Source organism: Miniopterus natalensis, chromosome 6, assembly GCF_054644295.1.
Source record: "Miniopterus natalensis isolate mMinNat1 chromosome 6, mMinNat1.hap1, whole genome shotgun sequence".
Classification (NCBI taxonomy): Eukaryota; Metazoa; Chordata; class Mammalia; order Chiroptera; family Miniopteridae; genus Miniopterus; species Miniopterus natalensis.
The window spans coordinates 85,409,340-85,430,910 of NC_142086.1; the positions used below are offsets into that span (position 1 = coordinate 85,409,340).

At 37.6% G+C, this 21,571-nt stretch overlaps 1 protein-coding gene across 2 annotated transcripts in view; it reads right to left on the reverse strand.

Annotated features, from left to right (window-relative positions):
• BRWD1 (bromodomain and WD repeat domain containing 1) overlaps nucleotides 1-21,571 on the reverse strand; it is a 91,001-nt gene that overhangs the window by 39,787 nt on the left and 29,643 nt on the right. For both annotated transcript variants that reach the window (XM_087818422.1, XM_087818423.1), the window contains exons 18-25: nucleotides 16,405-16,590; nucleotides 14,321-14,504; nucleotides 10,541-10,634; nucleotides 8,401-8,532; nucleotides 5,607-5,704; nucleotides 2,606-2,795; nucleotides 843-968; nucleotides 629-736 (exon numbers count right to left, since the gene is read on the reverse strand). In XM_087818422.1, the coding sequence (XP_087674548.1) occupies nucleotides 629-736; nucleotides 843-968; nucleotides 2,606-2,795; nucleotides 5,607-5,704; nucleotides 8,401-8,532; nucleotides 10,541-10,634; nucleotides 14,321-14,504; nucleotides 16,405-16,590 (1,118 nt within the window). The remainder of the gene's footprint in view (nucleotides 1-628; nucleotides 737-842; nucleotides 969-2,605; nucleotides 2,796-5,606; nucleotides 5,705-8,400; nucleotides 8,533-10,540; nucleotides 10,635-14,320; nucleotides 14,505-16,404; nucleotides 16,591-21,571) is intronic.

The window sequence follows — 21,571 nt, forward strand, 5'->3', positions numbered from 1 at the left end:
TGCCCAGCCCACATAGCTCAGCGGTTGAGCATCAACCTAGGATCCAAGAGATCACTGTTCAATTCCTGGTCAGGGCACAAGCCCGGGTTGCAGGCTCAATCCCCAGTAGGGGGTGTGCAGGAGGCAGCCAATCAATGACTCTCTCATCACTGATGTTTCAACTCTCCCTCTCCCTTCCTCTCTCTGAAATCAATAAAGATATATTTAAAAAGAAATAAAGAAGATTGACAGCTGTTTCTGTAGAAGGAACCTAAGTTTTTCTATATTATGCATGAGGTTGAACCTTTTTTCCAATTTGTATTTCTTTTTTTGAAAACTTGCACTCCTTTTTAAAATCTGTCCTGGGTCTGTATATTTTAAGACTACTGATACATGTTGCAAAACTGCCTTCCTAAGAAATTCTAACACACTTAAGAATTTTACATGTCAATCAGCAATATATGAAGACTGCCCACTGATAAACAAGTCTTCCAAATGGAACTTAAAGCTTAAAGGTAATAACAGAAATGTTTTTAAGTAAGAAATTAATGGAATGATAATAATGAAATATGTCTCTGGGTTTTTTTAATGAGTTTATAAGTAACTTAATTACATATGTGCTAAATGTTTAATAATACTATCATCTTACCCTAAGATCCATTTTTCTCCATGGCTCCTTGTTAGGGTTCAGTTCATAAATGTTATTTCTTCTCACAGCCTCAATATAAGCTTCATGACCCTGTCGAAAATATATTACCTACAAAAGGACACATTGAAAAATAACAAATAAAAATAAAGCCTTAAGAGCAGCACTAATTTGCCTCATGTTCCGCATTCCCGTCTTTAAATCTTTCTACTCGCACCTCGTCGCCCATCTGTGGAACGAAAGGAGACTTCCGCAGAGTGGTGTCAGTTACCCAGACTGGCGGACGGAGCTCGTGAAGATGCGCCCAATCTGCAGGCCCCGGCGGTGTCATTCTCCGCACACCCTGCCAGAGGAAGAAAACAGTTTAACAGAAAAGAAAGGGGAAGCATGTGCTCTTTGAAAAACAAAAGAAACATTACCATTCACTATTTATTGCATGTCACCCAACGGTTAGTTTTTAAATACCATACATACTTGCTTCCTCGACATACACAGGGACATCTCAATAGTCTGCGTTCTACATCTACCACCTGGCGCTTTCCTAGCATCTCCTGGACGTAGCAGGCTCTGCCTAACACTTTATATCCTACGCAAGAGGCTAATTCCCAGCCTAAATCCCCTTCAATTCAGTCTGCTCTGCCTAAGACCCCAGTATGAACTTCACCACAGACTACACCACAGGCAGTCTCCTCTTCATGGGAGGTTTTAGGACTGGTGACTTTAAAATTATGACCACAAATTCTTTGATACGCGTCCTCTCCAAAGTATCGTCCGCTTGAGTAAGAGCTCAACTTGCTTCTAACAAACAGAATAAAACAAAAGTGATGTTTGACATTAAGACTAGGTAATAAAAGGAATCAGGGCTTACATCCTTGCTTACACTTTTGTTCTGTTTTAATGGTCTGTTTTTTGTTAATTCTCACCTGAGGATATTTTTTCCACTGATTTTTTGGGTGAGTGGGAGGGAAGGAGGGGTGAGAGAAAGAGAAACATTGACATGAGAGAGACACATCGACTGGTTGCCTCACGCACGTGCCCAGACCGGGGAGGGACCGAACCTACAACCCAGGTATGTGCCCTTGACTGGGAATCGAACCCGAGACCCTTTGGTGCACGGGCCGGTGCTCTAACCCCTGAGAAAACCCTGGCCAGGGCTTGCTTATTACACTTTTGGATCACTAGCTCTGGGAAACATAGCTACCATGTAGTGAAGACACCTCACCTATGGAGAGGTTCATGCAGTGAGGAACTGAGGCTACCAGCCAACTTCCACATGAATGAACTTCAAAGATGATCATCTAGCCTCAATCAAGCCTTCAGACCACAGCAACCACAACCAACACAATTAGGCAACCTCATGAGCCCAAATCCCCTAGCTAATCAGCCTCCAAATTCCTGACCCATCAAAACATGAAATAATACATTTCCTATTTTATGCAGTTAAGTTTCAAGGTGATATGTTCCACAGCAATAGGTAACTAATACGAAGACACGGCATTTTTAAATAATGAGAGCTGCCTGCACAAGAGGAGCACAGGCCCGGTACATATAAGGAATATGGTTGTTACAATTAGGAGGAAAATATGCAGATAGAACATAGCAGATGAAAATGAGAAGCATGGCAATAACAAACCAAAGAAGGAAACGCCTTAAAATGCCTTGAAGTATATTTCTGATGTTGAAATTAACAGGTAAAAAGTGTTAGGGTGAGATCCACGCAAAACAGAACTCTCCCCTTAAGTTTCAAATTCAGAAAGGCTTAAGTCCCAAGTCCAACTTTGAACATATTAGAAAGAGAAGTTTTAAAAATAAAGTAGCTTTTTCAAAAATGTTTTCATTTTACAATTAACTCCTGATAATACAATGTTGTCAATAAAAATGAAGGTTTCAATTTCAAGAAGACTCTGAATTTTAAAAATGGGCAGAAAAGCCTCTATAAACTGTACATAGGTGTTACTTATAAAGATATATGTTTCTTACCTCTTTTTTAGGCTTATTTTCTTTCTTTCTCTTTCGTCTCCTTTTTGGAGGAGATAAATTCTCAGTAGACATTTCATCCTCTGAACTACTGCAAAACCGGGTAATACGCCGACGAGATGAAGTACGTAAAGGAGGCTGCAAATTGATGCCTGCATCAGCTGTCCAATCAGAATATCGAGATGAAGAGTCACTAGAAAAGAAACACATTTTAAGTTGTATGGAACCAGAATCTAAGCCCTAATAGCAAATTAATCATATAACCTTAAGATGAGATAGGAGGAGAGACAAGGAAGAGAGAGATCCTAGGAAACTTCAATTTGAACAATCTGCCCTCTCCATCAATAAATACTGGAATGACCAAAGGTGGTAAGAGAGAAATCTTCACTGACACTGAGAATTAAGAAAAAATATAAGCCTGAGGAATTTTTAAAGTATAATAGAGACCACATGAAAGACATCTAGAGCCAACTAACAATTCCCCTTTTAAAAAGTGAACCTGGCCCGGCCGGGCGTGGCTCAGCGGCTGAGCATCAACCTAGGATCCAGATCGGGTTCAATTCCCGGTCAGGGCACATGCTCGAGTTTCGGGCTCCATCGATGACTCGCTCATCATTGATGTTTCTCTCTCTCTCCCTCTCCTTTCCTCTCTCTGAAATCAATAAAGATATATTTAAAAAGAAAAAATGCCCCCTTTTAAAAAAAAAAGGACCGGGCTGGTGTTGCTCATGGGTTAGAGCATCACCTGGGCACCAAAGGGTCTCGGGTCTGATCACATGCCCCAGATGGGGTACGTATGGGCGGCAACCAACCAATGTGTGTCTTCCCCCCCCCCCACCTCCTCCTCACACTCCCTCTAAAAATCAATGGAAAAAATATCCTCGGGGGAGCATTAACAACAAAAAGAGTGTAGCCTGGTGTGACCGGCTGGATTCCCATTCAGGACACATGCCTGGTTTGCAGACTCAATCCCTGGTAGGGGGTGCAGGAAGCCCCCAAACAATGTTTCACATTGATCTTACGCTCTCTCCCCACCCTTCTTCCTTCCCCCCCTTAAAAAATTTTTTAAAATCATTTAAAAATAATGAAGTGTTGTTATGAAAATAGTAGAGGTCACGCAGAACCATAAGTATCAGCATCCCCTAAGTTGGAGGAGACTAGAAATGGACTAGAAATTTTAATCAGAATGACAAACTGATCAGTGAATACACTGAGAAGCCCAAGGAAAGCATTGCCACACCAAACAGAAAGCTATAAGTGGTCACAGCTTCTTGCCAAGAGAGAGATTTTCCTGGATATGACAGAAGATCCAGAGAGAGACCAATCCTAGCCCATCCTGAAGCAAAAGCAGAGTCAAATGGGAAACTACACATAGAACACTAGCTGCCACCCCACTACCAGCTTCAGCAAATACATAAAGACCTCTACCGGGGCCATTATTGGCCAACCACTTACCTCTCAGGCTCAATAAAACATACACATGTCCAAAAGCTTATTATAAAAAGAGCTCTTCAAAAAATTTTAAGAGCATTTGCATGATAAAACTCAGGGGCTAGGGGTGACACAGAGAATTGTTGTTTAATGGGCATACAGTTTCAGTTTTACAAGATGAAAAGAGTTCTGGAGATTGGCTGCACAAAGACTGTGAATGTACTTAACACTATTGAACTGTACAGTTAAAAATGGTTTCAATGGTAAATTTTATGTTAGGTAAGATTTGCTGCAATGAAAAAAATTTTTTTAAGAGTACACAGTGTTCTAACAATCACTGCAGCTCTTAATCATAATGAAATAAAAGAGGAGGAGCCCAGCCGGGCGTGGCTCAGCGGTTGAGCGTCAACCTGGGATCCAGGTGATCAGGGTTTGATTCCCGGTCAGGGCACATGCCTGGGTTGCGGGCTCCATCAATGACCCTCTCATCATTGATGTTTCTATCTCTCTCTCCCTCTCCTTTCCTTTCTCTGAAATCAATAAAGATATATTAAAAGGAAGGGAGGGAGGGAGGAATAAAAGAGGAGAAGGAGGCTGGCAGTGTGCACGAGAGTCTGGACCCGCACTCTGTCAGTGCAAACAGAAGTAAGATTATCTGAATCGTATTTAGAAGGAAACTTTCTGGACCCTGGTGATGGATACACTGTGAAGAGAACTGTGTCAAGGTTTATGGCTTAAGCATCTGTCAAGACAAAGCTGACATTTACCAAGATGAACAGATGTTAACATCTCAGTCCCATGAAATCTGGATATCAAAACAAAACAAAATACGAAATACGTAATGAATGTAATGATAAGGACTTTTGTTTGTTTGTTTTTAATCCTTACCCAAGAACCTTTCCACTGATTTGAGAGAGAGAAAGGGGGAGAGAGAGAAACATCGACTGGCGGCCTCCCCCACACACCCCTACCAGGGACCAAACCCGCAAGCTTTTTTGGTGTTCTGGGTGATGCTTAACAAACTGAGTCGTCCAGCCAGGGCTGTACAATGGTTTTACCACATATTCCTTATATACTACTCTTTATAAATGCAGCCCAAGATTAACTAGATGTTTGGGGGGTTGTTGTTTGTGTTTAAAATATATCTTTATTGATTCTGGGGAGGGGGAGAGAAACATCAATGATGAGAGTCACTGATTGGCTGCCTTCTGCACGCCCCCTGCTGGGGATCTAGCCCGCAACCCAGGCATGTGCCCTGACCGGAAACCGAACGGCAATCTTCTGGATCCTAGGTCGATGCTCAACCACTGAGCCATGCGCCAGCTAGGCTAACTAAATGTTTTGGTTAAACATATTTTACACTCCTAGCTCAAATGTTTACAGTCAAATAAAAATAGCCAAAGTATTTTCTATAGAAACAGCTGTTAATCCAGTTTCCTTCTCCTTTCAAATATATTAAAAACTCAATGTTAACTGTTCTACGGTTACAAGCTCTTGCATCTTGAATGTACAGTTCCATCCAAGGCTATGACTAAAATGCTTAAGAGAGAAAAACGATTAGAAACAGACACACCTTGAACTGTCACTATCACTTTCACTTTTTCTATCACTTTTCCATTCTTCTTCTTCTTCTTCGGAAGAACAGGAACCTTCACTTTGGTCACAGGAAGTCTAATTTATGAGGGGAGAAAAAAACAAAACAGAAATCTTGATCTCTGAGTGAAGTTAATAAGTCATGTAAATGTTCTCAATGTTTTGGACTAAAGCCACCGTAACAGGTATGTACTAGTGTCTCACCATTGTTTCACTTTCAATTAAATATGTCAACTGCCTCTTAACTGTACACTTAAAAAATCATTAAAATAGTAAATTTCACATTAATTTTATCACATAAAAAGTAGCCAAAACATTAAAAAAAAAGACACCAACTCTCAGCAATTAAAGTGGTAAAATGAAAGCATGTAACACGTCCTGCTGCCGAAGGGCAGGAAGCAGGCTCTCTCATGACCCATAGGTGGAGTGCCAGTCAGATGCTCCTTTAGGAGGAATTTTTATTAATCTCCTAAAACTCATGTGCATTTAGTTTTTGACTCAGCATTCCCCTTTCAAGTAATATATCCTCAAATTACATCTCCAACAGGACAAAAATACATACGTTATAGCATAATTTATAACGAAAATATTGGAAACATCCTAAATGGCAACAACTAGGAGTGGTTAAATAAACTGTTATAACCACACAATTAATTATGATACAACTCAAAAAAAAAAAAAACAAGGAAAATATTTATGCACTGATATAAAGTGACTTCAAGAATATTTTAAGTGAAAAGAACCCAGTGTAAAAGAGCACTTGTAGTATGCTATAGTTTTGTACAAAGAAGAAATAATAAAATATGTATGTTATCTGACTGAATGTGGGGGAGAGGGAAGCACAGGAAGAATAAGACACTAGTAGTGAAATGAATTATCTAGAGAGGATGGATGAGAAGGTTTATCATAATTACCCAAAACCATTAACAAAGAGTTAAAAATGCTCAATATATAATAAAAAGAAAATGTAAAACTAGTCTCATTATATACAACATTTAAATGAACAGTTTTGATGATAAGAGCAGCTAACATTATTGGATATTAGGCACTGTTTTAAGCACTTTATATGATTAAATTAATTCTCACAACACCTCTAAGGGATGTACTATTACTAATAACTTTCAGAGATATGGCAGAGGCACAGAAAGTTTAAACAAGTTATGAAAGTGGAAGACTTTGGATTTAAATTCAAGCCCTATGTTGACTACTATTCTAATGCTTCATAAAGCAGTAAAATAAGTTGTTCACCCATATGGAACATTTCATTCCTCAAAACGTTACTGAATTAGAAAATATTAACATTCTAATGTCAATTTTTTTTAAACTGTTTACCAAAAATATTGGTTTCCCAAGAAAAATCAAAATGAAGACCAGTGACTAACGTATGATTATTGAAAGTCAAGTAAAGGGGTTAGATATGACAGCAAAAGCAACTAAGGGAAAAATAAACTGAACTCCATTAAATGTAAAACTTTTGTGCTTCAAAAGAAGCCATCAAAGAAGTGAAAACAACCTACTGAATGAGAAATATTTGTAAGTCATGTATCTGATAAAAAGATCCAGAGTACAAAAAGAACTTTTACAGCAATTAAAAATAACCACCAAACTGAAAAATGGGCAACAGATTTGCAGAGAAATTTCTCCAAAGATGTACCAATAGAAAATAAGCAAATGAAAACATGGTTCAACATCATCAGTCATTAGGGAAATGCAACCCAAAACCTCAGGGAGAGCCTGGCCAGTGCGGCTCAGCAGCTGAGCATCGACCTAGGATCCAAGCGATTGGGGTTCAATTCCCGGTCAGGGCACATGCCCGGGGTTGGGGGTTCGATCCTCCGTTGGGGGCATGCAGGGGGCAGTGGATCAATGACTCTCTCATCATTGATGTTTCTCTCTTCCCCCCTCTCCTTTCCTCTCTCTGAAATCAATAAAAATATATTTAAAAGAAAGAAGAAAAAAAAACCTCAGTGAGATTCCACTTCACACTCACTCACACAGCTAAAATCACAACAGGTGTAGACAAGAACGTGAAGAAACTGGAACCCTCATACAACGCTGATGGGAATATAAAATAGTGCAGCCACTCTAAAAAAGTCTGGCAACTCCTCAATAGTTTAAATGTAGGGCTACCATGAGACTCCTAAACAGAAACCCAAATGAACTGAAAACTTATGTCCAAACAAAAGCCTTTCACGAATATTAGTAAGCAGCACTATTCATTAATGACAAGGTGAAAATAACACAGGCGTGCACCAGCGGTGAGTGAATAAACAAAACGTGGTGTGTCCGTTCACTGGGCAAGGAAAGGACAAAGCGCTCCACAGCCCACAGGCGAGGCAGCCACGAGCACACCGCGCTGAGCCAGGCCAGCAGCAAAATCCTACGGTAGGGCTCCACCTATATGCCACGTCCAGGACTGGCAAAGCCACGGAGAACGCAGGTAAAGTAGTGGTTTCCAGGGACGGGATGGGACGGGAATGAGAGTAACAAAAAATGGGTATAGGGTTTCTTTTTAGAGTTGATGAACAAGTATTCATTTTAAAATTAAATAGTGGTGATAATGGCACAATTGTGTTAATACACAAGACTACTGGATGGTACACTAGTACAGGGAGTACCTCAACAAAGCTGTGCACAATTTCTGCTAAAACTCAAAATGTGAAATTTCATCTTAACCTTTACAGAATACTGTATCTTCACACAATTGAAGGGTAGAGTCAAAGCAAGACAATTTATTTAAAATTATTTTGTATATTTTAAAGTTACAAACTCACATGTCTTATAGAGCTTGAAGATTCATTTCCAGAAGATAACTCAATCCGTCCAACATTTCTTCTACCATAATTTGGATATTTACGCCTACATGTCCTCTGCCTAAACTGTGACATTAAAACCACCGAATCAGACTGCAACATAAAGAAACATGTAGATGAAAATCAATACCTCTCAGAGGGAAGGTAGGGGTGGGTGGGTGGGTGTGTGGGAAAAGATTAACCTAAGAACTTGTATGCATATACGTATGACCCACGGACAGTGTGGTGAAGGCCTGGAGAGAGGGGTGCATGGTGGAGGGGATCAATGGGTGAAAAAAGGGAACATTTGTAATACTTTCAACAATAAAGATAAATTTTTTTTAAAATCAATACCTAAATTACCACAATTTCAACCAAATACACATTCTATCAAATTCCCAAAAAGATTTAAGGCAAAAAATAAATAATAATAATAGTTGGAAGATATTCTTTAATGGATTTTATTTTTGCCATATGCTATTAAATCAATCTTTGTCTTCTAAGATACTTAGAAGACGTGGCTAAATTAGACACTTTAGATGAGCATTTTCCAAATAAAACTAAGTTAATTAGCTGACCATGAATAATGACCCAAAAAGTTTATCACTTTATATATCTTAAAAATGAAAATATGTATTATAATGCAGTAACCAGCCGTAAAAAATATATCACTATGTGTATACACAGGTATAGAGAAATACTATCTGAAATAATCCTCAAATATTAACCCTAGTTATGTCCAGGTTTAAAATTTTTGGATGATTTGTTATTGGTACTTGTCAATTCTGCTTACATTTTTAAAATATATTTTTATCAAAACAAAATAATTAAATAATTTTTAAAAATCATCCAAATAAAATACTGACGTTGTAAATTTTTTTTAAATCCTCACCCAAGGACACGCTTAGATAGAGGAAGGAAGAGAGAAAGATAGAGGGGTGTGTGTGCGTGTGGAGAGAGAGAAATACTAATCAGTTGCCTTCCATACATGCTCTGACGAGGGATCACACTGGCAATCTTTTGGTACACAGGACAACACTCAACCAACTGAGCCCATCAGGCCAGGCTAGAGTGTATTTTAAAGGGGGGTAGGGGCAAACTATATTCCTCAAACACCAAAGTCATATGTGAAATCACTCAATAAAAGCACATAGTCCTTGGTAATATACAAATAAATTGGCACATTAGTAACTTGTTTGATAATCAATAGTGTGTATTATCATTTCAACATATTACTGGCTGATTTTTAAATGAATTACACTTTCCTTAATTTGTCAATAGTAATTTTTGTTAAAGCAAAAACTCGTTAATATTAATAAGTTTGATAACTTATAATGTGTAAACACAGTTGGATGAAAACTACCACTCAAAAGAATAAATCATCTGTTAAAAAAAAAAAAAATCTGTTAAAAAAAAAATCAGTTTGAGGGCACTCTATACTTAACAAGGCTACGAAGAATTAGACAGTACTCCCAAGGAACTAGTTCATCCTTGTGATCAAGTCTGAGAAAATCGTGCACATATGCAACCATTTTCACCAGTTTTGTAGCACTAATCTTACATACACTTTGTGTATTTTCCATGAACTCCATGTTAATGCTGTTCATGTGATGTTCAAGAAACTCCAAATAGAAATTAAATACTAAGGAATAAAATTTTCTTGAGTTTAGAGGGTTACAAACCATTGTAACATCTAAAAATTTTTACAGATGCATGATTTGGATAACTTCATAAATAAGACTAACCAACAGTTTTAGAAGACAGTTGGTTACCTATGGGAGAAAGGAGAGGGTAGTGATTGGGAATGAACACAAAATACTTTTGATGGGCTGGTAATGTTCTAGTTCTTGACCTGAGTGGTCATTAGACAGTAATTTCCTAGAATCTGTTAACACTATTAGGCACCAGGCTACTTTCCTCAAGTTTTCAAACTATTAATCTTTCCTAACAGCTGTACAACCTTATGTCTACTATTCTAAATCCCACACAGAAGGCTTTAAGCAAGATATATTATTCTATTTCAGGTGAAAATTACTAATATTTTCACTGATCAAAAGAAAACTAAGAATTCCAGTTTAATTTCTAATTTGCTTATTATTAAGAAAAATAGAATTTAGGTTACCTTTTGTGAGAGCTGAAGAGTCTTCTTTTTTCTTCCAATTACATAAAGACTTCTTTCTTCTTCACCTTTCTCTATTCTGAAGTCTTCCAATTTCCTAGAAATTTAATTACCTGGTTATATTAGTTACTGAACTGATGGATAAGTAGAGGATATTAACAGGAAAAAGTAATCATCATGATTTTAGAAATCATAAGCTTATATACTACTTTTTAAATTAATATAGGATTTCCTAAAGTTAGAGAAAAACTTAAGTCAAGCTGTACTTTATGTTAGAAATCTAATATGAAAATTTAAATTCTCAGCAGCAGTTAGGAAGTCCTATTTTTCATATTTTACACAGAAATGGTCATTTGCTTGTATTCTGATTGGCCCTATCTCAACCAAGTCAAACAGGATCTCTCAAATTAGTTACTCAAAGTGTCCCTGTAATTTTCCAAGGTTAAAATTCCTTTCTCTAAAGAAAAAATAAGAGCAGAATCCTCCTCTAACCTATTCACAATGCATGTTTTATACCTTTGCAGAAAACCAGAATAGCAATGTTCCTACTTTTTCTAATCATCTGTATTTTACTTACATAATACAAAAGAACAGTATAATGTTACTGTGACCAATTTCAGAGCAGGGGACCCTTTCACCACGAGGAAGGTACTCCTGATCACTGTTTTCCTTCTCCATGCTTAGAGAATGAGTGAAGGTCCTCATTCTCCAAGTTGAACATTACTGAAATCACATGGCCTTGTTTTTGTTCGTTTTAAAATCCCACCAGAAAAGATTCAAAACTGACATCATGACCATGCCCCAAGAAATAACTGGACAATCAAATGAGTATAAGCACAAATTCTGTAAGAACAAAAACGGACTTTTAAGAAAATCACTTTTTTCTCAAGGTTCATCTGCAACCCACACTCAAATTACAGTGGAACATTATTCTATCCACAGGGAAATTCTAAATTACACTCAACCTTTCACAAGCTGTCAATTTCACCACTTTTATAAGTACTTAAGGGATTATATCAGGTTTTTCACTTGCGGCCAAATGAAACTCCTATCCCATATCTTTTTACAAAACACTACATATAATTCATTCTTAACAATAAAACAAAGGAACACTCTAGCCTTCAAAAGTATCATCTTTGTGTGCAATTCCATGCCTAATGAATCGCTAATATCACTCAGCTAAGAAAAGTGGTATTATGAAAGATTTTAGAATGAACAAAAGTTTATTATTGGATAAACACAAACTATATTCCTGAACTCTAGCCCCAAACAGAATTCCTCTGCTAGGAAGCAACACTGTGTGCTCCTCTTTCTGCACAATACGGTAGTTTATCTTCTCATGCCTTTACCTTACTACCTAAATTTTTCACAGTGGATACATACTACTTTTATAGGAAGAAAACAAATTTTTAGCTTCTCTTGATCTTTATTAAATGACACTGGAACGTCATGTAAGATTTGCCACTGCTCTCCACTGTAAGGAATGTTGTCAAGGGCACTGACCACTATTCTATCACTCAGCATCACCTTCACAAGCTCTCACGTGTATATCAGAATATAGCACTAGAAAGAGCAACATTCTTCTTTGAAAAAATTACTTTGTGGTAGACAGCTAATTGACTCTCAAAATTCATTCTTTCTTCCTTAGAACCAGAATCTCAGTTTTTACCTAGGTTCTTTGTTGCCCTAAATTAAAACTATTACCTAGCCTCTTCTGTAGCTTAGTATGGTCGTATGATGACATTCTGGCCAATGAATAAGCAGAAATGTCATGTGGGTCATTAACGCTGCTTAAATAAAGGAATATCTGTTTTACTTTCTGCCTCTCTTCCTTCTTCTGGCCTGTATTTCACAGATACAGATATGTAATGGCTAGTATATAAAGACCAGCTATCTTGGACTTTGAGTTGACCTTAAGATTAAAAGTCACACTCTAAAATGGAGATCAGAAACAGAGGAACCTGAGTCTCTGATTAACGGGAACCATGATTCCAGCCTTAAACTATTTCCAGTCTTCCTTTATGTTTAGAGAACAAATGCTTGTTTAACGTTTAAGGAACTATTCTTCAGGTTCTTTCATTCCTGATATGTTTGCTTCCCTTGGTTTTGACAACAAAAAGTATCCCAAAATAACACTTTGGGTTCTGATGACCGTACAACTCAGACACAATTTTAAGGCTTAATTATAGCATTCTACTTGCACGAAACTGATTTTCTGTATTTCTCATGCCAATTCAGATTTTGCTTTTCATTATTTTATTGTGTACTTTAAATATTCTCAAATTCACTGCACAATTTATAAGAATCCAATATTATTCCACCAATCACTGAAAGTCTTCTTGCTATACACATAAACACTTTTACAAAATTATCTTCAAAATATTAGTTATTATAAGACACAAACATGACAGAATACTGAGTTTAAGATATTAACAAAAACAGTACTTGCTGCCTCCATTTCAAAAACTCAATAGCAAGGAAGACTCCACTGTCCAGGCTATAATTATGAAATACCATTTCCCACTGAAAGAAAACAGAGCTGCTTAAGAGAAAAGACTAAGTCCAGGTCTAGGTCAAGGAATTCACAAGATAAACCTGTAACACCTTACCATGCCCAATAGCAAGGATACAATGAAAGGCTACTACAATCACTCCAAAAGGACTCAGAAGCTAAACTGAAAAGGCTCCTCCTGGTCAAAGATAGGACAACTTAAATAGCAATAAGGAATATTAAAAATATTCCTTAACAGCGTGATCAACACAGTGAAAAACACAAACACACATAAACTGGGTCATTACTGGAAGATAACAGGGAATATATCTTTAAAGGCAAATAAGTGAACATCTATCCTGTGTTTTATATACAAACTTCACTACTGAATAATCAAATATTAGACTTGAGAAAATTTTTTTTAGAGGTATGCAAGGTAATAAATGAAGACTTCATAGAGTTGAAATATCACAATTTTATAAACCATAATGAATTAATGAATCTAAGCAGTAAGCATCAATGCCTGCTAGCATCACAAATATATATATACATATATATTATGAACCCTGAAAAACTACTACCACTAATGAAGTCTTACAAAAGAACTAAAAACATTTATGGCATTTGAGACAATTGGAAATGTAAACACTGACTAGATATTTAGTTCTACTGAAGAACTGTTTGTTGTTTTCAAGATATAATGGCACTATAGTTATATTTAAAACAATTCCTTATCATTTAGAAATACATACTGACATGCTTTCGCCAAAATTATGTTTAGGGCTTAAAAATAATACTGAAGGGAAAAAAAGTCGGTGTCTGTGTAGATGAAACAAGATCGATTATTTTAAAAATTTACCATAGTGAAAAGTTAGAGCCCAGCTGGCATGGCTCAGTGGCTGAGAATCAACCTATGAACCAGGAGGTCATGGTTCGATTCCCAGTCAGGGCACATGAACAGGTGGAGGGCTCTATCCCCAGGAGGGGGCTTGCAGGAGGCAGCCAATCAATGACTCTCATCATTGATGTTTTTATCTCTCTCTCCCTCTCCCTTCCTCTGTCTGAAATCAATAAAAACATTTAAAAAAAGAATTTAGAAAGCAAGTTTGGTATTTTCCACTATACCACAATTAAAACAGACTTCCTTCTTACCACAATTAAAATAGACTTCAACTCATTACTAAAATATATTTATATGATTATTTGCACCACTAATGGATTAAGATACGTAAATAACCATATAGATATATTTTCATTGATAAAACAATATTAATAGATATCCTAAAACAAACCTAAATATGCCTAGTGGTACCTCTGGTACAACCACTCTTCGTTTCCACGCCTGCAGGTCACGCTCTGTAGCAATCTGACTACGGGGAGCATTCTGATGCATCTGACGAACACCTTCAACTTGTCCACTACGACGCAGACCAATATTTGGAGGGGACTGGATATCTAAGCTTAGTCTTCTAAAACCTAGGGAAAAGTTGTCAAGAAAAAATTCCCAAAGTTCAATCTATACGCATTTAACATATAATAAGCATATAGTATACATTCCCTCTGAGATACAAATCAAAAATGAAGATCTACTGAAAAAAATCTAGGAAAAAGAATCCTCATGTGACTGAGATCAAAATGTAAACTACAGAACAAACATTAACTATTAATCTCAATTTCTATTTTTATTAGACTTTCTGAAATTTTTTCATGTACAGGCATTCTCTATAACATATTTGCATTCCTAAAAACCTTGCCTTCTTTAAAACCACATCTTTTTGGAAAAATTAGCATTGAAGCTAGACAACTCAAACTGTGGTGGCTTTGTAGCAAGAGCTCTAACAATATTAACTGCAACTTCAAAGATAATCTGAGCCACTCAGACAGGCAGCTGCCAGAGTAAGTAAATTCACTAAACTGCAAAGTGGGGAAATGCTGCCAGCACTTGAATTGGAGTTGGGGAGTGGGTGACAGAGCAAAGCAGACAACAGTGAGCCCTGAGCTGTGCAGAGACAATCAGGAAGGCACAGGAGGCAAAGCACCCTCTCACGAACTGGAAGTCACAGAAGGTGGAGACCTGTCTAGGGGAAGAGGGAGTACCAGGCAAAGTGCTTGTTTTCTTAAAACACAGGGTGAAGAAGCTCCTACTACTACTGCAGCAGAGAAACTGGGGGCTGCTCTGTGGCAGTAGTTTGGCACAATGTATCCATACCCAGTAATTTCACTCTGAGATTAATATTCAAGAGAAATTCTTTCAAATGTATATGAGACCCATACAAGACTACTAACATCATTTCGTCTCACAATTAGCAAAATCTCAAAACTACCCAAAAGCCCATTGAGAAAATGAATAAATAAAATAGATATATTCATACAATGGAGTAATACACATTAGTCAAAATGAACCTGATGCGACAATGGAGCAATCTTAAAATATAACATTACATGAAAAAATTAAGTCTCAAATGAGTATGTACAACCTACTAACCTTTTTATAAAGTTTGAAAGCAAATGCTTTCTAGTAATACATGTAAGAATGTATTTTTTATTTACTTTAAAAGGACCAACACAACATCCGAAATAATTGTTATCTTGGTAGAGGAAAACAGAGGAAGACCGCATAAATAGATGTAAGTTAACATCATAATTTAAAACAAAAGAGAACCATGACCTAGCTAGTGTGAATCAGTTGGAGAGTCATCCTGTGCACTGAAGGGCCTTGGGATCACTTCCCAGTCAGGGCATATATCTGGGTTTCGGGTTCAGTCCCCAGTTGGGGTGGATATAGGAAGCAACCAATCAATGTTTCTCACATCGATGTCTCTCTAACTTGTCTCTCTCCCTTCCTCTCTAAAATCAATTAATATATATATGAATATATCTCACTGTTGGGATTTTATGGCATTTGATAGACTTCTTGAAGCTTTCACAGGCATTTACCTAACAATTTCCCAGAGAGAGCTGTCATTTGCCTAATAATTGCTAATCTCCTCTAGATTATTTCCACTACTAATATAATCACTACTACATTCCAATATCAACTACTTGGCCCTGAAATTTTACTTCAAGCCTTCTGATTCACAATAAAAAACATCAGTGCTCTACACTATTGGTTTGTTTGTTTTTTTAATTATAAACGATTAAAGCAACAGATACCCAGAAACTGTCGTTTTCCTTTAGAAAACCTTTCACAGTACTTGAACATCAAATGTCTATTTGTTAGCACATCAACTCTACATCTAATAAAGCTACCTCCAGACTAATACTTATGAAAATATCATGATTACTTCAAGTTTTTCATATAACATGTACCTGATGACGTCCTTTATTCAATTTCAATCCAGTCATATTAAGGAAAAATATCTCATATATTTATTACCTCTTCGTGGTGTTTCTTCCCCATTTGGAAGTCCATTTGGAATATTATCCTGACCAGCTCCCATTCTCTCATCTTGCTGCTGCTGCAACTGTCTTATCATTCCATCCAGAATACTGGACTCTGGGCTTCCTTCACCATTGTCATTAGTTTGTAGGCTTATAATTTGTTCAATTACCTCTCCATCACCTGCAAAGTCAATTAATGAACGTAAAATCACAATCTATACAAATGGGAAAAAACTTTCAATAGACTATAGTTAAAATTACATTAGCAATTGTCAGAATTCCTGTTTTTTGAAAAAAATAAACATAATTCTACATATTCATAATTAAGTCAAAGAAAAGATTCAAGCCCTGGCTGGCGTGGCTCAGTTGATTGAGCATCATGTCATCCCATGTACCAAGAGGTAGCAGGTTCAATTCCCAGTAAGGGCACATGCCCAGGTTGCAGGCTCGATCCCCAGTAGGGGGCGTGCAGGAAGCAGCTGATCAATGTTTTTCTCTTCGATGTCCCTCTCTCTCACTCCCTTCCTCTCTAAAATCAATTAAAAAAGGAAAGAAAAATATTCAAAACCTAGACCACCTTTCCTTTAGAGAGTAGTAAGTGCCACAAAAACCTCAGCAGAGCTTTTGAACTCCCAGCAAGTGAGCATGTAGAAACATGTTTCAGTGGAAGCTTTATTTTGCTAGTTCACACTAACATCCCTAATATACACAAGATATGTTTCATTAAAATCTTATTGCCCAAGGTCTCTAACTAGAAACAGCAACAATGTGTGATTTCTGACGTAGAGAAAAGCAGTGGCATTTCTTCTCTACTGTTTTAAAAAACTTTAAAAGGACAAATAACACCTTCTTGGTCTTCAACAAACTATAACTCTATCTCTCCCCCTGTCCCCAATGTCCCGAAAAAACATGTGCAGTTGAGGGAGGTAGCTATACATGCCTCTCCAACTAAGCTTAAGTTTCTCTCTCTTAGATATGCTTTTAGCATAGCCAGTAGCCATAATTCTTACTTCAAGTACAAAATCAGGTTTTTAAAAAGTGTCTGTTTCTTTATTTTTCAAATAATACATTTTCAGAGATATTTAATAGGTTCAGAGTCAGTGTTAATGAGTAAAAAGTGTTAGATGGTTGGGGGTCTAAAAATTTATCAAAACAACATTTTCATGCAAACAATTCCTTACATAGCCCCCACCATAAGATACATCTTCTTTGACCATAATATGTAACACAGATCAACTTCTTACCAACTTTTAAATTTAAGAACTCTAACTGAAATTAGTAGAGAATTAAGCAAAAGGAATGTTTTCATGGTAACAGATCCAAAAACTAAAAAATGTCATATACCATATCAAGAAAAAAAAAAACACTTCCATCCTACTATCTGAACTAATTCTCTTATAGCTCACTAACATCTCCATTTTACTATGGAAATCAATGAAGAACTTTACAACCACTGAATGTCATAACTGTCATTAGATTAACTATCTTAATATCACTAAAAATTTTTGATCACTCTCAAAAAATGAACTATAAATGCAAGAAGTGGAGCTCTAATCTAAAACAATAAAAATATTTCAGCCTGGCTGGCGTGGCTCAGCAGCTGAGCATCAACCTCTGATCCAAGAGATCAAGGGTCAATTCCTGGTCAGGGCACATGCCGGGGTTGCAGGCTCAATCCCCAGTAGGGGGCGTGCAGGAGGCGGTCATTCAATGACTCTCATCACTGATGTTTCTATCTCTCTCTCCCTCTCTCTCTGAAATCAATATACATTTTTTAAAAAATAAATAAAATAAAAAGATTTTAATTAAAAGTGGGTATATCATAAAATTCCTATGAATACAACATGGGACCCAAAAGGAAACAATAGAAAATGAGACTTCTAAAATGTCCCCTTTTCCAAAAATAAAAAAACCCTAAGTCTATATATCTTTTCTTTCAAAGCACAAAACATTTAATCATAACTTGGAGTAGAATATAATCTGAATGGTAACTGTTTCTACTTGGCACTATTTGGGACAGTCACTATTCAAATATTAAAGGAGGTTCCACCCATGAAGGCTTAAGTGCTACAGGAAATGTCCTTCCACTATAAACTACTACAACAATGGAAAAAATTTCAGGAAACAAGGGCTTTCACACACTGGAAAACAGGCAGCACAGGACTGTGATCCCTGAGAGAAGACAAACAAATGAGTCCAGCCTTTTGATCACTACAGGTAAAAGCCTGGAAGCAGTTTCTAGGCTGCAAAATGAGGAGAGGGAAGCCAGATGGCAACCAGAAGTCTCACTGAGTGGAGGAGACAGTGGTCAGAGTTTGGGAGCAGGGGGGAAGACTAAACTATACAGGCTGAATATCAGGAGTGAATGCACAGAAAGCTCAGACACACAGCACAGACCAATCAATTCTTTGATTAACAATGTGGGCATGCATATGGTAAACCACCACCATGTTGGGGGGGGGGGGGACATGAAAAAGCTTATGTGGGTGGGGTGGGGAGGGGGAATCCCAGAGCTCTCACAGGGCTGGAGATAGTTTGTGTTCTCATAGGCAGAACAGAGAGACTTCACAGCACACAGGACTGCTTTTTGCACACCTTTAATTTTAACACAAAGGATATTTTTAAATGTGTGTTCAAGGCAGTAAAGAACACAGGGACTGCTAGTAGTCTGGTGCCAAGGCCTTGATCTGTGCTAAGGTGCCAAAAGTTTACCCACCATTGCTTTTGTTCCATCTGTACAAATGTCAACAGTGTAAAAAAGGCAAATAAAATGTCCCTATTATAAAGATGGTTGTGACCTCAAAGACCCCATTAAAGGGCGTGGTAAAACGATGGGTCTGCAAACCACACACTGACAGTTCCAGACCTATAGCAACCATTAAAAATAAATAAGACAAACAGGTGTTGCTAATAAGACATTAGTGGAGATAACAAGAAACACTAAAAAATATAACCAAAGAAGGCAGAAAAGAGAGAAAGGGGCGACTACAGAAAGGATAAAGAAACAGCAAACAGCAATACGGCAGAGAAGGAAGCCAGACACAGACTACACAGACTGTGTGACTCCATTTGTACAAAATTCCTTAAAGACAAAATTAAAGTGACAAAATGAAACAGAAGTTACAAAGGGGCCAGAAGAAGGAAGAAGACTGACTCCGAGTAGGCCCAAGAGAACTTTTTGGGGAAATGGAAATGTTCTATATCTTGATTGTGGTGGTTGTTACATGACTAACATTTGTCAGAACTCATTTGAACAGTGCACTTAAAAATAGTGAATTTTGTTGGATGCAAAGGAGATTTCATCAAACTAAGAGAATAAACATTTGAAACAGTAAACATACAGTGCTTCACATTAAGCTTAACCTGGTGATTCAGTTTCAGTAAATCCATGCTCATCCAAATAAAATACAAGCACATTCCTCATTTTACCATGCTTCACTTTATTGCATTTCACAGATAGTATGGTTTGCTTCTTATAAACTGAGGGTTTGTGCCAACCCTGAATTGAGAAAGTACATCACCACCATTTTTCCAACAACATGTGCTCACTTCATGTCTCTGTCACATTTTGGTAATTCTTGCAATATTTCAAACTCATTTGTTATGGTGATCTGTGATCAGGGAACTTTTTGTTGTTGTTGTTAATCCCCACCCAAGAATATTTTTTGCACTGATTTTTAGAGAGACTGGAAGGGAGCGAGGGGGAGGAAAAAGAGGGGAGGAGGGGAGAGAGAATCATCGATGTGAGAGAGACTCATCGATTGGTTGCCTCCTGCACTTGCCCCCACTGGAGCCAGGGGTTGAACCTGCAACCCAGGTACGTGCCCTTGACCAGGAATCTAATCCTCGACCCTTCAGTACTTGGGCCGATGCTCTAACCACTCAGCCACACCAGCCAGGGCTGTGATCAGAGATCTTTGATATCACTATTGTAATTGTTTTGGGACGCCAAGAACCACACCCATATAAGATGGCTAATTTAATTGTGTGTGTTCTGACTGTTCCACTGACCAGCCATTTCCTGTATCTCCCTGTTCCTTGAGACACAACCATACTGAAATTAGGCCAATTAATAACCATACAATGGCCTCTAAGTGTTCAAGTCAAAGGAAGAGCCGCCATCTCTCTCACGTTAAATCAAAAGCTAGAAATGATGAAGCTTAGTGAGAAGCTTGTTGAAAGTAAACACGCTTTATTGAATATTTTAAGTCCACTGATGAGACCTCCTGCTCAGAAAAAAGATTCCTTTCAAAATATTACTGCTCATTGACAGTGCACCTGGTCACCCATGAGCTCTGATGGGGATGTACAATGAGATTAACGTTTTCGTGCCTGCTAACACAACATTCATTTTGCAGCCCACAGGTCAAGGAGTAATTTAGACTTTCAAGTCTTACTATTTTAAGAAACATTTTTAAGGCTGCAGCTGCCACAGATAGTGATTCCTCTGATGGATCTGGGCAAAGTTGAATTGAAAACCTTTGAGAAAGGATTCATCATTCCAGATGCCATTAACAACATTTGTGCCCTACCCGGTTTGCTTAGTGGTTAGAGCTTTGGCCTGTGGACTGAAGGGTCCCAGGTTCGATTTTGACCAAGGGCACATACCTCAGTTGCAGGCTGGATCCCAGTTGGGACTCGTGTAGGAGGCAACCAATTGTCTCTCCCTCACATTGATGACTCTCTCTCCCCTCTCACTCTCTCTGAAAAGCAGTGGAAAATATCCTCAGGTGAGGATTAAAACACACACACACAAAACACTTGTGATTCATGGAAAGTGGTCAAAATATCAACATTTACAGGAGTTTCGAAGAAGTTGATTCCAACCCTCGTGAGTGACTTTGAGGAGTTTAAAACTTCAGTGGAGGAGTTAACTGCAGATGTGGTGGAAATAGCAAGATAACTAGAATTAGATGTGGAGCCTGAAGATGTAACTGAACTGATCCAATCTCATGACCAAACATTAACAGATGGTGTGTTGCTTCTTATGGATAAGCAAAGAAAGTGATTTCCTGAGAAGGAATTTCCTGAAGATACTGTAAAGATGGTTGAAATGACAAAGGATTTACAATATTACATAAACTTAGTTGGTAAGGCAGCATCAGGGTTTGAGAGGATTCCTATACAGAAAGAAGTTCTACTGTGGATAAAATGCTATGAAA